The sequence below is a fragment of the Amblyomma mixtum genome, chromosome 3 (genome assembly GCF_055824585.1).
Source record: "Amblyomma mixtum isolate Tamu chromosome 3, ASM5582458v1, whole genome shotgun sequence".
NCBI lineage: Eukaryota > Metazoa > Arthropoda > Arachnida > Ixodida > Ixodidae > Amblyomma > Amblyomma mixtum.
The window spans coordinates 427,676,946-427,701,244 of NC_143014.1; the positions used below are offsets into that span (position 1 = coordinate 427,676,946).

Below are 24,299 nucleotides of genomic sequence, written 5' to 3' on the forward strand. Positions count from 1 at the left end.
TCTACCATAACCGAAGATGTCACAGGCCGCAGCGGATGAGGTACTGCCGAAAAAATGCGCGGTTGTAAAATTTTTGGCGAGTCCAGTGATCAGGGCGGTTGTTTCACGCGACAGACGCGCGCATCATCAGAGTGTATACGAAAAACTCCCAAGGTACAGAGCGACGAAAAGACACTGATATTTGTGTGGGGTATGTTGGGGTGACGTACATGTGCAAACTGAAGTAAAAGTAGTGCGGAATGCAGTGTGAATTTCAACCCTTTATGAACAAGCATGACTCACAGACAGAAGTCGTACTTCTCTAAGGCACTTTTAATTACTGGCAGGAAACTGTGTTCAAGAAAAGAAAATTTATGCAAATTTGTGTGCTTCGTTTGCTTCTGCATTAATTTCTTCAATTTTATATGTCATTCAGCATATAGCTGAACACCTTCAGTGCGTGTTTTTCAGCACCCTGTACGTGGCGATTCTGCCGTTACGGTAATAGTAGTGTGTATACCTTGTAATTCTGTAGCTTGCAAGAGTATGCTGATCTTGAAAGCTTAATAAAACGTCATTTTAGCTAGTGCTTTGTTTTTTCTACTTCGGAAGGGGGCATTTTGGCGGGAATAAGAAATTAGAAAAGTGCGTGTGCAGTTTTAATAAGGCCCTGAAAATGCACGCATCCGGAACTCTTCATGATATTTTGAAGCATTTCACTTCGTATGCTTATATTCAGCATTCTTGCACGAAACTTATGAATATTGCTCTATTGTTAGCTACTGTTATTGGAATATTGAAGGTAATTCTCCATTATTCGGATGCATAGCAAAATTTTTCTTTTAAAGTTCTTCCATCATTCGCATCGAGCAGCTAAGACTGCCTTAGAAAAGCAATAGGGAACGTTTTTGGCGATAGCAAAAACGTTAATTGCAAAAAAGTGCAAGCCTGCTCATGAGAGATCTCCGGATGTATTGATTGTTATACTGAAATCTTGCAGTATACGAAAAACTGCGTTCATGAGCTCTTTCCGGTTAGCAAATGCTTGTCAAGAATTGTTGGGCATGTTCAAGACTTACACTGGTCATCCGCCGTACATGGGTGAAGTCCTACCCCGGACTACCAACTGATGTCCTTATGGGATCTTGTCTGAGGTATTGTCTGGATCGCTGCCTCTCTCGCACTGCAAGTTTGGCTGTCCTAGCTCTATATTACACTACACAATTGTGGGAGGCGACTACGCACGACCTTTATTCTTCCAATGCAGTTTGTAATGCCTGCGATCATCAGACAAAGCTGGACATGAAACAACGCTGTGTTATGGCTCGACAGCGACGCTAATTTGCACACTTCTGAAGCACGGCGGTCCGGTTGCTCTTTCCAGATTCTGTCTTTGGAATCGAGTCCACGAAGAAGACGCCGCCGTAGAGCTGCTTGTGCACTGCGCAGTTTTCTGGGGACAAAAGAAACAATATAGTGAGCTCTCATACACGAAGCGGAACCGATACTTCATTCCGTGCCATTGCATTCCACGCCCGTATTGTAAGCATGCGCAAAACATTCCATCCACACTGTGCGTATGATTTTTGTATTTCACCGAGCTTAAGTTAGCGATGCAGCTTCGTGTTCACAAGCCATTCATCCAGGTGCTACTAACAGCGCATTGGTCATTCACATTTCAGCGCCTGTTTTAGTACAACAGATATGACACTACTTTTCAGTATATAATTTAGGATCCCTTTTCCACCCCACCATGCGCTGACAGCCTCAGATAACAAAAATTTCGCTACATTCGCACTTTCTCGTAACAATTCAATTAGCAGAGAACAGTCTCGGCGGCAGAGCGATCCTAATGACTTGCTTACGGGCAGTAGCACCCCAACTAAGATTGATGGAATGTTGTCCGGACCCGAGGTCCGAGAAAAACAGTGATCTCGCGTTTTTATTATGCGAAGCATGCTACTTTAGCTACCAGTTCAGCCCTTCACCGTGGTTATGCGCCTCCAAATCACGTGAAACATGACGTCACACCACGTGACACGATGACGTCACGACAGCAGAGAAACGGGGGCCCACCTCGCGCCGTCGCTGTGGTTGTGCGCCTCCAAATCACGTGATACATGACGTCACACCACGTGACACGATGACGTCACGACAGTCGAGAAACGGGGGCCCACCTCGCGCCGTCGCTGTGGTTGTGCGCCTCCAAATTACGCGACACGATCATGCTTCGCATTCTCCAGGCTTAACCAAGTTAAGCCTCAGCCATTTTTTGTTTGATACTTGCATCGCTTTTGCACGCACTACCGCAGAGGAGAGGGGGGGGGTTCAAAGTGATTAACAAGAATTCGTACACTGCCTTCAGCCGTCAAGGCGTGGTAGAAAACATTAACAGAATCGGAACTGAACAACAATCGGCGGTAGAGGGTTCCAGCGTCGAGAAATGTGAACGAAAATAACTAACGTAAAACATATCGCTTTTAAAAGACGGCGCTGACATTAAGAGAATGCGTGTGCGCGCGCGCGCGCGTGTGTGTATGTGTGTGTGTGTGTGTGTGTGCGTGTGTGCGTGCGTGCGTGCGTGTGTGTGTGTGTGTGTGTGTGTGTGTGTGTGTGTGTGTGTGTGTGTGTGTGTGTGTGTGTGTGTGTGTGTGTGTGTGTGCGCGCGCGTGCGTGCGTGCGTGTGTGCGTGCGAACGTTACCGTTTCTGTCTCCTTACAGTCCAAATGACGACGCGCTATTTCAGTGCAGTGCGGAAGTCAATCTGCCCATCTATATCTACCCCCGCATGGTGGATCAGCGTGACGTAAGGTTGAGGTTGACGTTGTTGCATGCTACTGGTGGGGTTAGCCTTGCAGATTCTGCCGGCAATTCCTCCACAGTAGCGACACTAAAATCTTAAATAAGGTGCACAGATCAGGCACATACCTGAGACCTGGCTGATCTACATAGCTCGAATCAGAATCACCTATAACAGTCATTAGTCAACTCCTGCTGTCACCACCTAGAGTCCCAGTCCGACTCCTGGAGGAAAGTTAAAAGAAGGCGTGAAGCCTCTTTTCTGCATGAGTTTTCCGCGCGGCTAGACAATGTCCTCAAGGAAACTGTGAATGGCTCCTGTATTCTTGAGGAAAGCGAAGAACACACCTTTCCGCGTTGTACACTCGACAGCACATGAGATAAGGTTTTATATCACCGCACACATCACATGTGGAACACAGTGAAGACTATGCAAGACCCGTCTTTCACATCCACGTATGGATGGCCTGGTCTCTCTTTAGTCCCTTGGTCACACATGGCTTGTTGGGTGAACTCTACAGGGTAGTGAAATGGCCAAGCACCGTTTGTCTGTGACGTACTCTCTTGGTGCATTACGCCAGTTTACATGAGATAAATCCGCCCGAATGCTGACGCGACGTTCTGTGGTCACATTCATGTAACGGAGACCTGTGGAAGGGCAGGTGCTGCCCCTTGGTTGCCGTCTATGAGTGCTAGTCATAAGTTATTTTTTTATGAGCTACGACAGGAACCTTATATTTGCGCACCCCAACCACACATCTCCCTTCGCACCGGGCATCAGCAGCATCACAACCTCGCGCCCGCACAACTACATTCTGTGCGTCATTCTTCCCCCGGACTGCCAGAAACTGGAACGGCCTTTGCCGAGAACTTGCTATCACCTGCCATCTAGTTCCTTGGCCGAATTACACGAGTACTTTCATAACAAAAACTTTCCTTTGTATAACTTGCTTAAAAATATCTGTGCTTATTCGGTTTTTCATTTCTGTGTGACCCATCCCTTATGTAATGCGCTCAAAACACGGCCACGGGTTATCTGTGCGATGACCGGCATTCTTCGGAGTGGCACAGTCTATGCAGCACCATTGCTTCTGAACTCCTAATATCCATACAGCAAATACCGCTGAGGCCATTCTTAATTTTTTTTTTCGAATACATAGCTACTTTTCGCAGAGAAATTCGCACCACTTTCGGAGTTACTTCATCGTGATTTTGGGAGGGTTTTTTACTGAGTGCCCAGAATGGGAGCTAATGGCAAGTCGTACTGAAAAAAATGAAACTGCCCAAACTTCTGGGACGACACGGTCAGATAGTTTCTACGGGGTCACCCACCTGAGATGGTGGCCTTGATTCTTGTGGACAGGTCGGCGAGTTCCTGCTGCGATAGCTGGTTGCGCAGCACGACAGCTGCGGCCGGCGCCTCTCCGTACTTAGGGTTCGCCATCCCAACCACGCAGACATCGACAATATCCCGAGAGTGTTCCCGCAAAAGGATATCCTCGAGTTCCGCCGGCACCACCTGGTTGTCCATGCACTTGATCATCTCCTTGAAGCGCTGAACGAAGTGGATCCGCCCATTCTCGTCATAGTAGCCGGCGTCACCTGAGAAGGGCAGGCAAAAAAAAGTTTTAGTTTAGTTTAGCTTAGTTTAGTGTAGCTTAGTTCAGTTTAGCTTAGTTTAGTTTAGCTTAGTTTAGCTTAGCTTAGTTTAGTTTAGTTTAGGTTAGCTTAGTTTAGTTTAGCTTAGCTTAGCTTAGCTTAGCTTACCTTAGCTTAGTTTAGCTTAGTTTAGCTTAGTTTAGCTTGGTTTAGCTTGGTTTAGCTTAGTTTAGTTTAGCTTAGTTTAGTTTATGGGGTTTAACGTCCCAAAGCGACTAAGGCTATGAGAGACGCCGTAGTGCAGGGCTCCGGAAATTTCGACCACCTGGGGTTCTTTAACGTGCACTGACATCGCACAGTACATGGGCCTCTAGAATTCCTCCTCCAAAAAAATTCAACCGCCGCGGCCAGGATCGAACCCGCGTCTTTCGGGTCAGCAGCCGAGCACCATAACCACGAGCCACCGCGGAGGCGCAAAATGAAAGGTGGTGGCTTAAAAGTAGCGACTGGAGACCTACTGCCCATCCTATATGCAAGAGTTAACTATATTTCATAAACTAGGTCTGCAAAGCTAGATGTCGCAAGTTTCAGACGTTACGTTATCATGTTATTTGTATGCAGATAGATGCGGCAAATTGAAGCGCACTGTCAGGAGCAAGAGGGGTAAAGACCACGCGTAGTTGAGTAGCTTTCGGTTCTTGCGACGGAGTTTGGTGCCGTCGGAAAGCAGGAGAGCCCCGCTTCGAAACCAGCGCACTTACATGCATAGATGAAGGCGAGAACTTCGACGGCTGTATCAACAGCAGGCGCTCTCGGAAAGCGGCGCGACAATGCACTCTGAGCGAAGCTCCCGTGGTATTTACCACTTTTGCTCCCGACCCTGCATAACTAATGCAGTTGTGGGGCACCCTCCCAGCGCGGACTACGTTTCTCGCAGTAAGTGGTGGATACCACAGCCAATATATTAGAATGATTCTATTTCGACTCCATTATATATTTTTTTTCCGGTTCCTCGTTAATGCCTCTAGGGAGGCCAAACCCCCGCTATCGTTGGGTTTGAGCCAAAGAGAACAGCAAACGCAGAATCTCAATAGAATCGCTCTATTACGCTGTCCACCTTCCTTAAGAACACTACGCAAGTCAAGAACTTAAGCTCTCTAGGTATTGCTCCCGACCCTGCATAACTAATGCAGTTGTGGGGCACCCTCCCAGCGCGGACTACGTTTCTCGCAGTAAGTGGTGGATACCACAGCCAATATATTAGAATGATTCTATTTCGACTCCATTATATATTTTTTTTCCGGTTCCTCGTTAATGCCTCTAGGGAGGCCAAACCCCCGCTATCGTTGGGTTTGAGCCAAAGAGAACAGCAAACGCAGAATCTCAATAGAATCGCTCTATTACGCTGTCCACCTTCCTTAAGAACACTACGCAAGTCAAGAACTTAAGCTCTCTAGGTATTGCGGCTATACGCAACCAGCCAAAGAAAGTAGTGGTAGCCCTTCCCCTGCATCGTTTGTACCGATGTAGTCAATCGCTTCTGGATGTCCATACGTTAATGGTCTTTAATAGGGAGCCCTTTATATACTGTCACTTACCTTACTTATTTGCCGCCTGTTCACGTCGGAAAAGCATTAGCACGTGTACCTGACTTGCACCAGCCTTCTTCGTCGAAGAAGTTGGCCGTCTCCTTGGGCCGCTTGTAGTATCCTTTCATCACCATCGGCGCACGGAAGCGGATCTCGCCCGTCTGGTTGGGACCGAGCCTCTTGCCTGTCGCCACGTCCACAACCTGAAGAGGTGACAAATGCTTATGACGTCATGTGGGTTAGGTATATGGTGCATAACGACTGAATGTCATGTCGTACTTCAGCGCCACTGCTCTGCCGCCTTCGTGGGCCTCCACGCAACACATCGGAGCTGGGCTACCAACCTCTGGTGCAGGGTCCGGCTGAGGGCAGATGTACAGACCGCCTCCCGGATGGCTCGCATCTTTGCCCGCGGATCTGGCGCTTTTGACATCTCCTTTGAGCAAAGGACCCGTGGCGTCATATGTGACCTCCCGATTTGTCCTCAATCGCAACTAGATTTCTTGGCAGCAATCATAATTTAGCGCTGCTAACGGCCATGTCACAAATAGGCGATGTTTTCGATGGGGCGAGGCAAGGTAGTTTTAGCAGAATAATGGGAGGAGACACATAAGGTCCATCGTGAGGGTATGACGCGATAGCGTTAATAGGTTAATGCCCATATATACGGAATTGGTCATTCTCTCCATTCACAGATCCCTGGGAGTCCTCGTATCACTCCTGGCGCAGTGGTGCAGCGGTTAAGCTGTGCACCGCAGCTTTGCGATGGCAGGTGGTGCTACCAGTGGGGCTTGTGAGACCCAGGTTGCTCTGCCCGAGCAACCTCTCACGACCAATCATTAATTTAACTGCCACCTGCCCCGGTGAGTGGCTTGATCACAATCCAGTGGCAGGTGGCCCACCTGCTACCTAGGTTGCTTCTCTGTTGATTTTTCGCACTACTCCGATGCCGGCTTTTCTTGGACACAGGCTGCTTTTCGCTAACACGTTAATAACCAAAACGGTGAGGCAAACTCCCCCAAAAACAGCAACCAATTGGAACAACACAGACGGTAGCGGCCAATCACGGTCGAGAAAAAGAATGCCTGGGAAAAATAATTATATCAAATAAAGCGTCTAAGCTTATATAAACGAAAAGTTTTTCGATCCATTCCCGCTCCAATAATAGTGGAAGACGGGTGACTAATGCGCTGGTGGTAAATGTGCTGGGCGGGCCTCAAATCTAAGAGAAGGGCAAAAATATAAGAGAGCCAGGGGTCATATTGTATAAGCTGTCCATTTTCCGTTGTCCATTTCTCGTCCGTTCGGTCCTCGTTCAGTGGCCACGCATATGTACCCGCGGCTTTGAAGTTTCGGTGGCAAGCGACCTGCTCATTGGGCCTCACCCTTGGCCGGAGCTCACCGAACCTCACTCTTGGCTGCATACCGCAGCCAATGGTAGCCAGTGGTCAGGTTCGGACGCGCGCTGTTGACACACCACTGCTATACATCTCACAACTGCCTGCACATTGCACTCAATTTCAGCCAGTGGTAAGGTGCGGTCGCCAACCATCCAGTGTCTGGGTCTTGCCACAGGCGCTTGAAAGACGCGGGTATATTTTAGTGACCACTGACATAGGACAGAATAGACGTGAAATGGACAGCTTACAGAATACGGCCCAGGATTAGCATTGGCGTGTCATATTGGCCTTGCTTATTCGAGCAGCTGTTTGCACAGAACATACGAAACAGTTCGGCAGAGGAGTAGCTGAGGGGCACAAATGCCGAAAAGTGACGCTGCAGTCCCTCGCAGGTGGCCACCATCTCTGAACATCCCTGTACAGCCTTCGTTTAAAATAAAGAGTTCATGGGGTTCACTCCTACACTATGTATCGGGTTCTTGAATTCGGGAAGCCCCGAGCTTCGGAGAGATGAGGACGAGAGTTCTCACCTTGAAGAGATTTTTAAATCCTGGCGAATGCAGAACAAGCCACCCCATAATGACCCAGAGTGAAACGCGCTAGGCTTCGTACTTTTGACTAAGGCTGTAGGTTATTCTGTATCGGATGTTGTCGCCACAGTTCGAGAAATTGCTGCTAATAACGCTTGCCGTCGCTTAAGTGTTTGCGATTCACCACAGTTTCAAACCACATAGACAGAAGTTATAGGACGATGAAACATCTGATGCCACAGTTCGGCGAAGGCTGTTGTATGTTTCCTCGATGATTACTTTGATACATTACTTGGCTCAGTACTTCCACTCTAAACCGAGGGTTCACACATGCAACAGAATTTTTCTGGAGCGTGAAGGTGGGCAGTGGGGGGCCGAGGGTGGCGGTAGGTGGGTGGAAGTTCTCTTAGCTTGGAGGTGGGAGGCTTTCAAACGGCGTCTTTGAAATCGATTTCGCCGTCGGTTTTAATGTGTTAGCAATAGAACCCACATACTGGAAAAAAAAGAACGATGTCCAGTATTTTCTGAAAGCTCCGAGAACCACCTACCACGGTTCTCAGGTGGCAACGTCGTCATCATGATCATCACCAGCCTTAATACGCCCACTGTAAGGCAAAGGCCTCTCCCATTTCTCGCCAGTTAGCCCTGTCCTGTGCCAGCTGAGGTCACCTTTTCCCCGCAAACTTCAAAATATCATCTGCCCACCTACCTTTCTGCCGCCTCTTCCTATGCTTGCCTCCTTAACCACTATAGGTTATCCTGCCTTCGCATTACATGCCCTGTCCATGTCCATTTATTCTTGAGTTCGACTAGGATGTCATTACCTCTTTTTTTTCTGTGACCCACTCAGCTCTCTTACTCTCCTTTAACGTTACACCTATCATTTTCCTTTATATATCTCACTGCGCTGCCCTCAATTTAAGCTGAACCCTTTCCGTTAGCCTCCACGTTTGTGCCCCATAGGTGAGTACCAGTAAGATACAGCTTTTATATACCTTTCTCGTGAGGAATACTGCTAAACTACCGTTAATGATCTGAGTAAACTCCTGCTCCATTCCGAGACTGTTGATGTTTACTTTAATGCGAAGGATCTCCCGACGGAGATCCTTCGCCAGAGGGCGAGCAACCCGAACTTTCAGTCAGAGCAATCTGAGCCACCCGCATGAGGAGAGAGTGATGTGAGGAGAGGATGAGGAGGACGAACGCTCGCGCGGCGCTTGCAGACAATAGACTCAGGTGTTGAACATGAAAAAGCAACACGGCCTCTTGTTAACCCAGCGCTCCTTTGTAACGGAAAGACGAATGGAGGTCTCTCAATTGTTCTTTTATCTTAACATTAGTCTTCTGCACATTCATTTTTAGACCCACAGTTCTACTTCGCCTGTTCAGGTCACTGATCATGCTTTAGAGAGAGGGAAATCCCCACTGGCAAAGAGGCGACAGAAGTCCTCCTCTCCCCATTTAAGCGAGAAAAAGAAGCCAGAGGGCGCGTGCCATGAGAAAGAAACCAGCAGGTGGTTACCGTAGACGGAGCAGGTCTTCACGCGCGCAGAGGAATGTGCAACCTGAGAGCGCATGCCAAGGGGACAACCCAGCGGGTGGCTACAGTAGAATTTGGAAGGTGAGGAAAAAGATGAGCTGAGAAGAGGAGCGGAGAAGATAGCAGAGGGATGCGCGCGTGCCGGATGCCACTCTTCCGTTGAAGTGATTGCGTGCGGGCCACCCCCAGAACCAGTTGTCGATGGACACTGGAGATCAGGCATGAAATAAAAGACCAAGTGTGCAAGGAAGTCATGTATAAAGAAGTACAAAGATGAAGTGTGCAGTGAGGGTGGATGTAAATAAATGTGCGTGATGTGTAGTGTCATGCAAATGGGAATGAAAGTCTAATGCTAAGCATTTTTGGTGGTTTGTCCCACCAGTTGCATGTCAATTGTTTAGTTCTATTCCAGCGTAGGCTTCTATAATGTGGAGGCCTCGTGGAGGGTGCACATAGGTGATTAGGGGTGTATGGCGATTTTTCAGGCTAAGTTGTGTGGGTGTTTAGGTGCGTGATGGATGGCGCTTCTGTACGATGAAGGGGGGAGGAGAAGCATGGAGGCTCACCGCTTTAGTTTGGTGGCTTCACTTCAACAGATGTCAAATATCCGAGGGAACTGCAGTATAACACTGCCTACGCAATAGAAGAGTTTTCACTTAGTCTCATGATTTCTTTAAAACAGCGCAAAAGACAGGGACACAGATAGAAAAGACACACACACAGCTAAAGAAATCATGGTTCACCAACTAGCCTGCACGTCTACACTTAGTATCAGTTTGATCGATCGACGCACACGTTGGAAACATTCAACTCAGAAGCGCGACTCATGGCTTTCGCCAACTTGCCTTTCCCTCTTGTGGTTTCTTGCCGGCTCCATACATATATAAGAACCAACATTCGTTGACCAGCTTGTTATTATTCAAAAGCGCACTACATGCTGTACCAGTCAGGCAAGCTAAATTATGATCACGCGAAAGAGCTGTATAAGATTTTGGTGCATCAGGAAGCAATACGCAGGTCAGACCATGGCACAACAGTTGGAGAAGAAATAAGCTGACACCGCTATGCACCTTGAGCTGCGTTGCAGCAGTGGGGAAGCCGATGTCGACGCCGACGGCGTGTTCCCGCGACGGTGAGCAGAGCAGCCCTGTGGCCTCAGTCATACCATATACGTTTGTCAGGCATTGAAGGTCCTGGCCAAAAACCTCACGAATCTCGTCGTACTGCCTCTGTGAGAGCGGAGAACCACCGGTGCCCACGAACCGCAGTCCCCGCAGCCTCTGGCCCGTGCGCCGCATTTCGTCCACCAGGGTATGCAGGTGCCACGGCAGCAGGACCGCCGCCGTCACCTGCGACGTGATCGGCGTGGTGAATGAATCGCTTTCATTTACTAATTAAGGCAGCTTACACGGTGTGAGAATGCGTTGATAAACGGTATCTATGGTATTGCTTCCTTCGTCCGCGTTTGTTTTCGCATCGGTTCAGCTTCGTGCAGCAACTCATACACCTTCGAAATAGCCACTAGCTCTCTAGCTGTACCCTCTTCCTTGCCTTCGGTCGGTATTACTCCTCCCTGTCTTCATATTAGTTCCTTCCTACAGTTTTCTTCCCTCCGGCCGCTGTTTAAGAGCTCGCCATGAATGAGAACTTTTGACCGGTACGCACCGACTCTCTACATTTTCCCGCAAATGCACACTGCGACACCACAGAACGAATTAGCCCTAACAAAAGCGAACTCGGATATTACCGACCGCAGTCAAAAAGTGAGATTGGTTCCTTCAGTTGGACTAGCCGAGATCAGTTTGTTAAGGTAATAATGCGGCATGGAAGACCATGGAGTGGCCAACTGCTTAATGGGCTTATGTATAACTTAACAAAAAACACGCAGTTCCAACAAGAACAAGCTTCCAGCTATCAATTTTCCAAACTTTTTCAGCCCTGCAATTATGCCGCTTTTGTTTTACAGTGAAAGCTGTTATTACTTTGGTTTAGCCGTATAGTCCCGCATTCTACCGTGCAATATGCAGCGTCAGCCGTAACATCATAATAACTTAATTTAACTGATTTAGTTGAATTTAATTTATGGCAATATTATTCAATTCTATTGCCAGCTATCAATCGTGGCAGGTATCAAAGAGGAAAACGGGAAATCTCCCTCCCCAAGTTTCGGGGACAGGGCACATGCAGGAGAGAACAGAGAAGGAAAGCATGGGACGCGACCGGTGGCGACATGAGATGTCGCTGATTTGCTGGGCTTTTTTTTATGGCTGATGATATAGTTTCAACGCCCATATGCAAGGATGGATGGGTAAACCAAACCTGTAATATATTTCCCTAATTAATGCACTAAGCCGGTAAGCTTAAGCTTAGCCTACAAATTTTTTAGTGGAATAAAAGCGTCAGTGAGGCCTATAAAATGTTAAAGAAAACCCGCAATGGATATTTTCAGACGTTCCAGGCAAGGAAACGGAGGTGATGCGGAGCGTTGAAGACAAATTTTCTTCATGTGATAAATTTTTTGCCACACTTTCTTTTTTTTTTGGGGGGGGGGGGGAGAGTATGGCTACGACATGTACGGCTATTTGGATTAGACGCTAGTGAAATGAACGATCTGCTGATCTTCTATGGGGGGCCGACCACACCTAAGAGAAGGCATATTAGTCTGGTCATCGAGTACCCTCTCAAACTGTTGCATTCATTATTTTCTCGAATTACACAGGTTTCAATTTCTCCATCCCGTTCCTTTCATGAGCTGCTCTAATTTGTTAGAAATAACTGGAACGCATTTTCTCGTGCAGGCCTACTTTTCAGGGTCGTGTAACCTTGATATCTTTCATCTTGGTATGTTGGCTTCAGTGTTCGGTTCCAATGCTTTATTTACGCATTCCTGCATGTACTACAAAAATTATACACACTGTCTTATAGCCATGGCGGAAGAACATTTGAGATTTCGGATTTGGGTTTGGAAAAAAACTCAATGCAAAAAAAAATTTATAACTTGACCATGCAGTTAATAGGGCCTGTAAAATGTTTCCTCAACAGCGCGCTGAAAAGATTCCGCTCGTTGGCTGTGTTGAACAACAGTGATCTAGTTTCAAAATAAACAGCACTGCCTTTGCTTTCCGCGCTGCTAACAGTGCCAAAACGGAAAGCGTGTAAAGAACCAATCAAATACTTAGTCCTTACTCGCCTGATGAAATCTGCGTAGACAGGTTGAAACGAAAAGGGTTCTGTATTTAACCAAAAAAAATTTTTTCTTCAATCATACAACGTAAATAATATAACAATCTCTTGACCCAATACAGCGAACAAAAGATAAAACTACCCAGTGCATAGAATACTACTTCTCTCCCCCGTACCTTGTGCTTCTCAACAACTTTGACGACTTCTGAGAGCTTCTGACTCGGTGGAACTATGACGCAGGTTGTGCCCAGAAGCAGGCTGATGGTGATGAACAGCAGGCCACTGCCGTGCGTGATGGGAGTCGGCAGCAGCAGCACGTCAGAGTCGCCCCAAGGGTAGGACGATCTAGAAAGGGACATCAAAAGCGCGAAAGATGACCGGCGGCGAATATTTACTCCGAGGACGAAAATTGGATTAGATGGTGCGCTGCGCGGACCAACCCGTCATTCGGCAGTAAACCTGATCAATGCCGCAAAACTCTACGCGATTATTTTTATTTTAATTCCAGTCATGCGAGAAAATTGAAATAAACGCTGATTAACACAGAGCGCTCGGATATCGTGACAGCGTATCACACTGGAATATATGATATAGAGAGAGGGCCCGCAGTGTAGGCGTCTCTAGCTGTCATCATTGTCCAACGCTGTGAGGCTAACCACGAACCAGGATTTCGCAATAGTGGACCTGCGAAAGCTGCCTTCGTAATTCGTGAAGCATAGCATGAAGCATAGCCCGCTCTATACATTTTCACGTTGTGGTGACACAACCACCACCACACCACATGCTGCCAGTGGGGTCCCAACGTAAGACCGTGCCAAGTCGCTAACGTTACTCTACCAACAGATCTATGGTGGCGGCTTTGTAACCTTGTACTTAAGAGTGTATTAATGCTGCGTGTACCGTAACCATTAGTAATCACCAGCGCCACCATCCACAGTATTATTTTCTGATTATTTGAGCTGTGCTTTCGTTGTATTCCAGTGTTTATCCTTTTTCCTGCATTCCTTTCACATCGCGTTTGCATAGTGGCTTAATTACTGCGAAGTAACAGATATTTTAGGCATCGGTATCATGAATGAGTTGTTAACCAAGATACAACTTCACATTTGACTGTGTTCTAGCGGTGTAATGCCTCGCATTGCGGCCACCAATATTTGGGCATGGCTTGCTTACATTGAAGGAGTTGCAGGTTCGCATGCGGAAGAAAGGAAAGGGACGAGCACCTCACTACTGATGTCCGCTCCCCAGAAGGCACTCCGCGGGCCTGAGTTTCGGCTACACGGTACACATGTATTCAGGCAAAGTCTAACAGAAAACAACAACATAAAATTTGTGCAACGTTTATGCTAAACTGTGTGCAACGTATGCTGTATGCTAAACTATGTGCAACGTATATCGCTAAACTCAGCACGAGCGGTGTGTAATTCGTAACCATTTATTTATTAGTCAATGTATTCCTTTGCCCTTCCACGATGACATTTTCGCAATCACTTGTGATCACTATCAGATATGCTTGGTGTTTCGCTCTGCTCGTTGCCGCGGCGTCTGCCGGTACCGCTCGAACGTCTGCGATGTGAAGGACCGCCTTCTCATCACTTAAGTGACTGCTGATGTGTTCCACTTCGTTCCCGAGGTATTCCGGTTCAAACACTTGCATGATTCGTGATAGGTTTGTAGCCGTTGCCATCCAAACTGTTCAATGACTGCGATGCGATGGCCGGCTTGTTAGATGCTTCGAGATTAAATTCGCGGACCAACATCACTAACATGCATGATTGTGCAGCTCTAGACATCAGGTTGCGGGAAGCGATTTCAGATAAACAAAATGACTGAGCCTTAAGCGTGGTTATGCCATATGCCAATTAGGTGCACTCGCACTTCAGTTTTCACCTGGGCTGCGGTTTCGGTTAGAGGCTCGGTTTAAGAAAGCAGGGCGATAGTGGTGTACTCTGGATCAACTGCACACGGACGAAAGTTGATGACGACGACGACATCAATAGCATGGAGCGAGAGATTGCGAGTTAGACAGGCGGGATATTCGTCTGCGGCGATGACATAATGGTCTAATGCAGTGGCCAGCGAAGCTGATCTGTTCGCTCCGCCGCGGATTCCCAGCCCACCAGCAACCATAGAGTGTTTTGCCATAAAGTGTTTGACATAGCTGGCCATAAAGCTTGCTGACAGACAGCCCACGACCCAGTGGGCAGGCTGCCACCTGACGGGGGCTTTGCACAGAAAAACATCGGCGAAATCTGATACTATTGGGGGTTTTAGTGCTGGTGCACTAAACATTTATTTCCGCGTTGCCTCGCTGGTCTCACAGCGAAAATTATTCCAGTGCATGCAGCACGCATTTCCCCTCGTGATTCAATGCTTTTCAGTAACCTGTTTCGCACGACTCCACAAAAAAAGCTTTTTATAGCGTAAACAATACTGCGCCAGGTTTCGAGCCGTCGTGTAGCTCCCGGCGGTGGCCGAGGTCGGACAGATGGAGCGCCGTTGCCATAATAACCGTTTCAGCCGCGCTCCACCAGTCGGCAGGACCGTCGCTGCGCCGCACCGCTGCCGCGCGCCTAGTCGCGCGCTCTCGACGTATGTGTCAGAATGTGGAGAGAGGAAGTGGGAGGGAAACGGGGAATAGGTTTGGTTTGGTTTATGGTGTTTAACGTCCCAAAGCGACTAAGGCTATGAGAGACGCCGTAGTGGAGGGCTCCGGAAATTTCGACCACCTGGGGTTCTTTAACGTGCACTGACATCGCATAGTACACGGGCCTCTAGAATTTCTCCTCCAAAGAAATTCAACGGCCGCTGCCGGGATCGAACCCGCGTCTTTCGGGTTAGCAGCCGAGCACCATAACCACTGAGCCACCGCGGCGGCTCGGAAACGGGGAATAAATGCGCCCGTTCGCCTCGGGCAAAACAGTTGCTGCTTGCTTACCCAACTTGCCCGGTTTAACCACAGCTAAACCTCAGCTAATTTTATTTTTCCCCAGAACCCGCATCCTGCAAAACTTTTACCGATGGCTATGTCTTAGATAGGGAGCCTTCCTAGGACGATTCGTAATTTGCTATCTGTCCGTCTGTCCGTCTGCCGGCTGTCCGTCTGTTCGTCCGTCCGTCCGTCCGTCCGTCTGTCCGTCTGTCCGGCTGTCCGTCCGTCCGTCCGTCCGCCCGTCCGTCCGTCCGCCCGCCCGCCCGCCCGCCCGCCCGTCCGTCCGCCCGTCCGTCCGCCCGTCCGTCCGCCCGTCCGTCCGTCCGTCCGTCCGTCCGTCCGTCCGTCCGTCCGTCCGTCCGCCCGCCCGCCCGCCCGCCCGCCCGCCCGCCCGTCCGTCCGTCCGTCCGTCCGTCCGTCCGTCCGTCCGTCCGTCCGTCCGTCCGCCCGCCCGTCCGTCCGTCCGCCCGCCCGCCCGCCCGCCCGCCCGCCCGCCCGCCCGCCCGCCCGCCCGCCCGCCCGCCCGCCCGCCCGCCCGCCCGCCCGCCCGTCCGTCCGTCCGTCCGTCCGTCCGTCCGTCCGTCCGTCCGTCCGTCCGTCCGTCCGTCCGTCCGTCCGTCCGTCCGTCCGTCCGTCCGTCCGTCCGTCCGTCCGTCCGTCCGTCCGTCCGTCCGTCCGTCCGTCCGTCCGTCCGTCCGTCCGTCCGTCCGTCCGTCCGTCCGTCCGTCCGTCCGTCCGTCCGTCCGTCCGTCCGTCCGTCCGTCCGTCCGTCCGTCCGTCCGTCCGTCCGTCCGTCCGTCCGTCCGTCCGTCCGTCCGTCCGTCCGTCCGTCCGTCCGTCCGTCCGTCCGTCCGTCCGTCCGTCCGTCCGTCCGTCCGTCCGTCCGTCCGTCCGTCCGTCTGTCTGTCTGTCTGTCTGTCTGTCTGTCTGTCTGTCTGTCTGTCTGTCTGTCTGTCTGTCTGTCTGTCTGTCTGTCTGTCTGTCTGTCTGTCTGTCTGTCTGTCTGTCTGTCTGTCTGTCTGTCTGTCTGTCTGTCTGTCTGTCTGTCTGTCTGTCTGTCTGTCTGTCTGTCTGTCTGTCTGTCTGTCTGTCTGTCTGTCTGTCTGTCTGTCTGTCTGTCTGTCTGTCTGTCTGTCTGTCTGTCTGTCTGTCTGTCTGTCTGTCTGTCTGTCTGTCTGTCTGTCTGTCTGTCTGTCTGTCTGTCTGTCTGTCTGTCTGTCTGTCTGTCTGTCTGTCTGTCTGTCTGTCTGTCTGTCTGTCTGTCTGTCTGTCTGTCTGTCTGTCTGTCTGTCTGTCTGTCTGTCTGTCTGTCTGTCTGTCTGTCTGTCTGTCTGTCTGTCTGTCTGTCTGTCTGTCTGTCTGTCTGTCTGTCTGTCTGTCTGTCTGTCTGTCTGTCTGTCTGTCTGTCTGTCTGTCTGTCTGTCTGTCTGTCTGTCTGTCTGTCTGTCTGTCTGTCTGTCTGTCTGTCTGTCTGTCTGTCTGTCTGTCTGTCTGTCTGTCTGTCTGTCTGTCTGTCTGTCTGTCTGTCTGTCTGTCTGTCTGTCTGTCTGTCTGTCTGTCTGTCTGTCTGTCTGTCTGTCTGTCTGTCTGTCTGTCTGTCTGTCTGTCTGTCTGTCTGTCTGTCTGTCTGTCTGTCTGTCTGTCTGTCTGTCTGTCTGTCTGTCTGTCTGTCTGTCTGTCTGTCTGTCTGTCTGTCTGTCTGTCTGTCTGTCTGTCTGTCTGTCTGTCTGTCTGTCTGTCTGTCTGTCTGTCTGTCTGTCTGTCTGTCTGTCTGTCTGTCTGTCTGTCTGTCTGTCTGTCTGTTCGAGATGTTCTTAGGATAGTCTCAGCACTTCATCTTTGCACAGCAGCCGCGATTCCGTGGAGGCAAAATTCAAAACATTCCCGTGTTTTGTACGGCGTAAGCGCACGTTCAAGTACACTACGTGGTCAAAATAAACCCGAAGCCCTTCACGTGGCACCTCCTTCCCGGTGGCTACTTTCAGTCCCTCCTTTATACCATTCCTTGCAGTGAGATCTAGATGTCCACCGAGAAGTAAGACAGTTACTGCGCCGTACATTTCATTAACACCTTATTTAATTTAACGTGAACGGCCTGTCAGTATGCAGTGGTCACTTGACCGGGGGGTCGGCGGATCACAGCGACTGTTTCACCGCCTAAGCCATTTTGGAGCCGAACATAACTTACAGTCCTAATCCGTGGGGACTGAACTGCCCCGCAAGCGTAACAAAAGCATCCGCGCCAAGCAGAAGCTATACAAACGCGCTGTCTAGAACATAGTGGTGAAGCCTGCCGCACTGTAGATGCCGCGAACGCACCGCTTCTGCCACCACTGGTGCTGCATGGCGACCCACTTCGGCTGTAATCACGACCCTCATCATGTTCATATTATTGCGTTGGTATTTGAAACCCCATAAGCGGAAAAATTATACGGCGTTGTATTGAGTGTAAAGCCTGAGAGTTAAGAGGTAAAGCGTACATAAGAAAAGAGTGCGAGGGAAGAAGAGAGGAGAGATGGAGAGGACAGGGGAGAGTGGAGAAAGAGAGAGAGGGTAAGTTGGTATTAGGCAACGGGTGACGAGGGGGAAACCGCGGTCGCCAAGCAGCGTCGAGGAGTGGGGAGAGTGGCGAGGGGGTAAAGCGTGGCACACTGTGCTTGATGGGCTAGATCATGTTACCCGCCACCGTAAACGGGAACACTAATGCTAATGCATATTCTTGTGCATTTATTTATCACAGTACCCTCAGCGTCCGTGGGCATTACAGTGGAGGAAATGATCGCATTGATCGTCTCCGACTTTTTCTGTTTTGCGGCATCACTTAAAAATACTAAAAAAATTCTGACCAGACTATTAGCTCCAGGAGATTTAAAAGGAAAGGAAAGAGCGTAAAATAGGATTTTGGTAATAATTTTTTCAAGAACTCGCCCGTGCGCTATACCTCGCCGTTCCAACGTTGGCCAAGAAACCGCTGTGCGTCAGCTCAACACCCTTAGGCAGGCCTGTGGTTCCTGACGTGTACAGAACAGCCAGTACGCAGTTCGAAGGGTCTGCCACGAAAACCTCTCGGAAGGCGGCCTCGTCGACGTCAGCAAGCGGTCCCATCGGTACGAAACCATCCGATGTAAAGGAGCCCACGGCGAAGCGGGCCTGGTGAATAAAGAAAACAATTGGCGTTAATCACATCGTTTTGAAGATTCCGTTACCAAAAGGACGCCATAACATGTGAAAAAATTTTGGCAAATTGGACCACACAGGCATGACCATGCTCCTTGCAATCGCTGTCTGCTGGCCCGGTGGCATTTTTCAGTAATCAGTTTGCTTTTTTAACATTAGTAGCACTTTTTCTCAGGAATATATGGAACGGTTGTAGAGAAGAAGAGTTTGCTGCAAAGTATCGCTTACCAGAATAACAGAACAGTTGTATTCTGGGTTAGTTAGTGCATGGTTTTGATCAAATGAACCAGTAAAGCGGCAAAGGGCACAGAGGTGACGAGGCACACACTGGATCTAGTTGCAGTGTGTGCCATATCACCTCTGTGTCATTTGTCGTTTCACTGGTTCATTCGTTCAAGACCAGCATAACACAATCAGCGGTCATCAGGTTCAGAACAACTCTAGTTAGATTCGAAGCCTGAACGGTCGTTGTCAGCGCCCCGCTTAAAAACCCACTAGATCACAATATTATGTCACCAAATAATGAATTTTGTATAAATCAAATATCACCAGGATTCAAGAAGGTCACGGAGCCCAACTATTCTAAAAAATACTAAGCCAACAATGTCAACTCTCGAAATAATGAATTTTCTGTAACTCAAAGTACGAAATATTAAAGTAAGGTCATCTAGCCCAACTATTCTGAAGAATATCAAGTCAACTACGTTATAGTGATGCATGTCAATCCTAAAAGTGATCCTGACGCAGGTTAGGCAAATATATCTTCATGTGAAATGAAACATGAGCAGCGGAGAGCTGATTGCAGATGTAGCCACTCTCAGCACATCACCTCCAAAAGCTTCCCTGGCCACAACACTCTTTTCCGGCTAACAGATTACCCAGCACAGCATGCTGGCATATGAGTGTCGGAGTAATGCTGTACAAGGTTTATAGATAATTGATCAATACACTGTACGTCTTAAAGTAAGAACGACTGACTGTGAGCCTTCAATGACACCCTTGAACATGTCTAAAATGGCGCGACAAACATCGGCTGTCAGCCGTTATGTTCGTTGTAAAAATTGGTAAATTGGTTAATTGTGAGCTGTTTTTGCTTTCTGTCGTGCTCCAAAAAGATGCACAGTTCAAAAGTTGAGCAACTTATCAACTCGGCATATTTAGTGGCACTGACAACTGCACGAACGGAATATTTTCGTACACTTTAGGGACCTTACGGAGAAGGCATGGATGTTTCATGCGCATTCGTTTGAGTAACTTAAAGCAACCGCAGCACTTTTTTGAGAATTTCGCGATATTCGAGGATTGAAATCTATATAAGCTGTAGGTAAAGCATGCCAAGTGTTTTTGCGCTAGCATTTAAAAAAGTGATGTAATCGACGATTGAATTTTGCGCTTCTCCTCAATGCACGGAAGAAGTGCAAAAAAATTCAGCGTGACGTCACGGAAGATATGATTTCAAATTACCGCTGTCGTCAGTCACATCCTGCCCTGACTTGGTAGAAGGCCAAACAACTCTCAGCAGGGTTCGCCTTCGGTGACGTTGGTTTTTTTTTTTCCTTCAAATCAGGCGTTTGTGCGTTGTAAATGTACCGATACCTTCGATGACGTCATAATGCACCCCCCACTTGGCGCTCTGCGCTGCGGAGAAGCTTGAAGGGTGTCTGAATTTTAATCAGCGATTACTTCACTATTTCAAGTGCTAGCCCAAAAAGACTTAGCATGCTTTACCTGCAGGTTTCATGCATTCGACCCTCTTAAGCTCGTTAATTTCTGAAACCTATGCAGTTTCCCTTTAAGTTATGCAGCGAGGGACAGGAAAATAGGAAAAGCAGTGAATGAATTGAACGGCTCTGAGACAGCATACACTAGTGTGCAGGGTGTTTTACCGAACGCTTTCAACAATTTTTTAACATGTGGTTTTTGGGTTAAAAGAGCGCTTGTTTCGGCATAGCGCTGTTCGCGCTTCAGTGCATCAGAATACAGCTAAGACGTGCTAACTAGCAGGCTCGTTAACTAATGTTGAAGAGTTCGCTTTTCAACTATTACTGTTAGGCTCCTTAATTATTGAGAGGTGTGTAGCCCACCTTAAGCAGTATCTATAGCAGCTTCTAGAATTTTGAAAACGCGGTTACCCTGGGCACTGTGGGCCAACAAATTTTGGCTACATCGCGCCAGAATATATGCGCTTTCGAGAAGCTTGCAGGCAAAGCAACCTCTCCGGTGCATGTAACTAGTCGAAATAGCCAAAATTTGTAAGACGCCAGCCCCGAGGGTACCCGTATTTTTGAAATTGGTTAATTGTGAGCTGTTGTTGCTTTCTGTCCGTCATGGATATTGCTTAAGGTGGGATACACGCCTCGGAATAATTAACGAGGGTGACAGTATTTGTTAACAAGCTAACTATACCGTAGTAGTTAACCAGCCTGCTAGTTAGTGCGTCTTAGCTGGAATCGATGTACTACACCGATTCTATGTGCTATACCGTTGGCAATGCTATGCCGAAAAACCGCTCCTCTAACTCAAAAAGCCTATTTCTAAAAATTGAGGGAAATCTTAGGGGAAACACCCTGTATACAAAACCTAAAGAAGGTTCCTTTGTGCTTTCTTCTAAACTGGCGATTTCGCTTTCTATATGTCTGACCTTTAGTGGCAAATCGGCCGATGCCTTCGCAGCCTTCTCAGCCAGGGCTGGTTCCACCAGAAGGTGGGTGCTGTCGCTGTCGGTGATCTGGTAGCGCAACTCCCCTGCACATTTCGAACGACCTCATTCGACATCTCCTGTAGCACTTCAAGACTCTGAAGAAGAGAAGCATGAGCGACTTTCGCGTTCGCCTACACTTCATCCTCGTTTGCTCCCACTGTTGTGTAATTTGCACCTGCAAAAAAGTCCGTTAGTTTCAGTATGCACACGCCACAAAGCTACTCGCCAACCTTTTCATTTCAAGCCTGTGTAAAAGAAACGACAATGTATTACTGAACTTCTCTTCAAGCCCGCGTAATTTAGGCATCAAAACCACCGCATGACGGATGGCTAAACACTTCTGTTTTTCATGTTCTAAAAAGCAATACAACAAGTGCACAATGAGAAATTATATTTCAGGAGTATTCAAGGCGAGTATTTCAGTTAAAGCACCTTTCTTGCGAGAGAATTGAATCCGTAACTGAGGAAAACACTTCACTGCCTCAGCGCATTGCCCTAAGCTTTTATCGGCAAAGGAAGTAGCGTAAACACTAATTAAATAATTACGAGGAGTGTCCAGGAAGTAAAGACAATTCATTTTTTTCTCTCTCTAAAAAATAGATATCTTGATGAAATTTTTTACGATAGCGTTGCGTAGGCGTTTGGCTAAGTGTGAATGAATGTATTAAAATCGCACATATTTTCCTATGATTATGGTACATAGCAAAAGCAGAAAGACACTACGGTAAACCCTTTACCCCCCCCCCCCCCTCCCCTTGATCCCTATGACATGCGTGCGGAAAGACCAACTGAAATCGGTAGCGGTCGTGCTTACAATCCTGTGCATGAAATGTGTTTAATGGGAACTAGAGCAACCTCAGCGCAAGGAGGTAATCGAAAACACGCGCTTCGTCGGGACAACCTTCAGTCTGCAGCACGCCTATGCAGTTAATACACCACTGAATCAAATCAATAAATCCACTTTCCTGTGCCTAAAATTATCATAGATGATAGCGCACGTAAAAGACGGCAACAAACGACACGCCAGCGAAGAAATCTACTTAGAAGTGCCGGTTTCCAGTCTGTACGCTACCTGGCCGACTACTCCGCGGGAAAAATCCTTGCTGTTTGCAATACTATTCCAGAATTTCCCTGAGCAGCGCCGTTGCACCAGCGGCTCGGTGGGGCAGCGTCGCCGCTGCGGTGCGAGTGTTTAGAATCCTAGGCCAGCAGAATATCATAATTGAAAAACCTAGCGCGAAAAACGAGACACAGAAAAGGTGAAGAGCCGCCGCGGTGGCTCAGTGGCTATGGTGCTCGCCTGCTGACCCAAAAGACGCGGGTTCGATCCCGGCCGCGGCGGTTGAATTTCTTTGGAGGAGAAATTCTAGAGGCCCGTGTACTGTGCAATGTCAGTGCACGTTAAAGAACCCCAGGTGGTCGAAATTTCCGGAGCCCTCCACTACGGCGTCTCTCATAGCCTTAGTCGCTTTGGGATGTTAAAACCCATAAACATACCAACCAACCAGAAAAAGTGAAGACAGGACACGAGCGCTAATCATCAATATCAATATCATAATGGTGGGCACAAACAACGAGACAGACGCGCACTGCCTCGCCGCACTTACTCACATCCAAATGACCGGAAAAAAACTCGGAGATGTCACGTTAACAACTAACTGCGCGCAAGATAACCGCAGTACTGTCTGGTGGAGGGAAAATGTGAATAGTGACGCACAGCACACACCCTCATACGTTATGATGAAGCACAACATTGACAGAAGCGAACACGTAAACATACATTCTACGCGCGGCGCCGGCGCGACCCGCAGTCCATCGGGCCGCGCGCGCCGATAGATGGCGACTGGTGTCGAGAGTAGGGGCGCGCCAGCAGCATGCGTGTGAGGGTAAAAGAATCTGGTCTATAGTATATACCGGGTGTTTCAGCGAACCCTTTCAAAAATTTTCATAGATATGCTTTTTGGGGTAAAAATATGGCTTTTGCGGCACAGTATGACCAGTGCTGGCGGACACCAGAAAACTGGTGAATCGTCTTAAGTTGTATGCTTGATACCCAATTTTTAATAATTAACGTCTGAACTAGCCGACTTAGGCACCTAGTTGCAATTAGAGATTTGTAGCCCGTATTTAGTAATAGCCATATCAGTTTTTAGAAATTAGAAAACGCGATTACCGTTGGCGCTGTGGCTCGACAAAATTTGGCTTTTTCGACTAGTTACGCGCACTGGAGGGGTTGCTTTGCTTGCATGCTTTGCATAAATAAAGCCCATGTATTTTCGCACGAAGCAGCCAGATTTTGTCGAGCCATATCGGCGAGGGTAACCGCATTTTCGAAATTGGTTGGTTTATTGGTTTGTTAGTGTTTAACGTCCCAAAGCGACTCAGGCTATGAGGGACGCCGTAGTGAAGGGCTCCGGAAATTTCCACCATCTGGGGTTCTTTAACGTGCACTGACATTGCACACACTCTTAGAAAAAAAGGTAGTGAAAACGTAGTAACGGCTGCTGTTACAACCTTTTTTTAACCCTTACTACCTATGTACTATGTTTCTACGACCTTGTTAGTACCTCGAAAGAAAATTAAGTAGTACCAAGGTAGTGACTTCTGCTGTTACTACGTTTTTTGGCAGTTACTACACTTGCACTACCTCATTATAACCCTGGTAGTATCCATTACTACCCTGATATTGCCACGTATCATTGTAGTGTTTTTTCGTTCACGCTCAAGGCTGCAGGAAAGGGCTGTTATCATTTTTGTTCGTGACGCGAGAAGCGACCAGTCTAATCTCGATTGATCGCAGCCATGAAAGGCTGCATCTAGGTTTTTCCAGATTGCTGTAGATGATCTTGTCCTGCTATCTGGAAGTTTCT

At 48.3% G+C, this 24,299-nt stretch overlaps 1 protein-coding gene across 3 annotated transcripts in view; it reads right to left on the reverse strand.

The window, feature by feature from the left end:
• Positions 1-1,203: 1,203 nt before the first annotated feature.
• The window catches only part of LOC149358009 (uncharacterized), a 91,588-nt gene continuing 68,492 nt past the window's right edge, over positions 1,204-24,299 (reverse strand). For all 3 annotated transcript variants that reach the window (XM_089585012.1, XM_089585011.1, XM_089585010.1), the window contains exons 3-9: positions 21,370-21,473; positions 18,493-18,701; positions 12,796-12,964; positions 10,507-10,785; positions 6,025-6,169; positions 4,111-4,380; positions 1,204-1,432 (exon numbers count right to left, since the gene is read on the reverse strand). In XM_089585012.1, the coding sequence (XP_089441138.1) occupies positions 1,317-1,432; positions 4,111-4,380; positions 6,025-6,169; positions 10,507-10,785; positions 12,796-12,964; positions 18,493-18,701; positions 21,370-21,473 (1,292 nt within the window). In that variant the 3' untranslated portion in view covers positions 1,204-1,316. The remainder of the gene's footprint in view (positions 1,433-4,110; positions 4,381-6,024; positions 6,170-10,506; positions 10,786-12,795; positions 12,965-18,492; positions 18,702-21,369; positions 21,474-24,299) is intronic.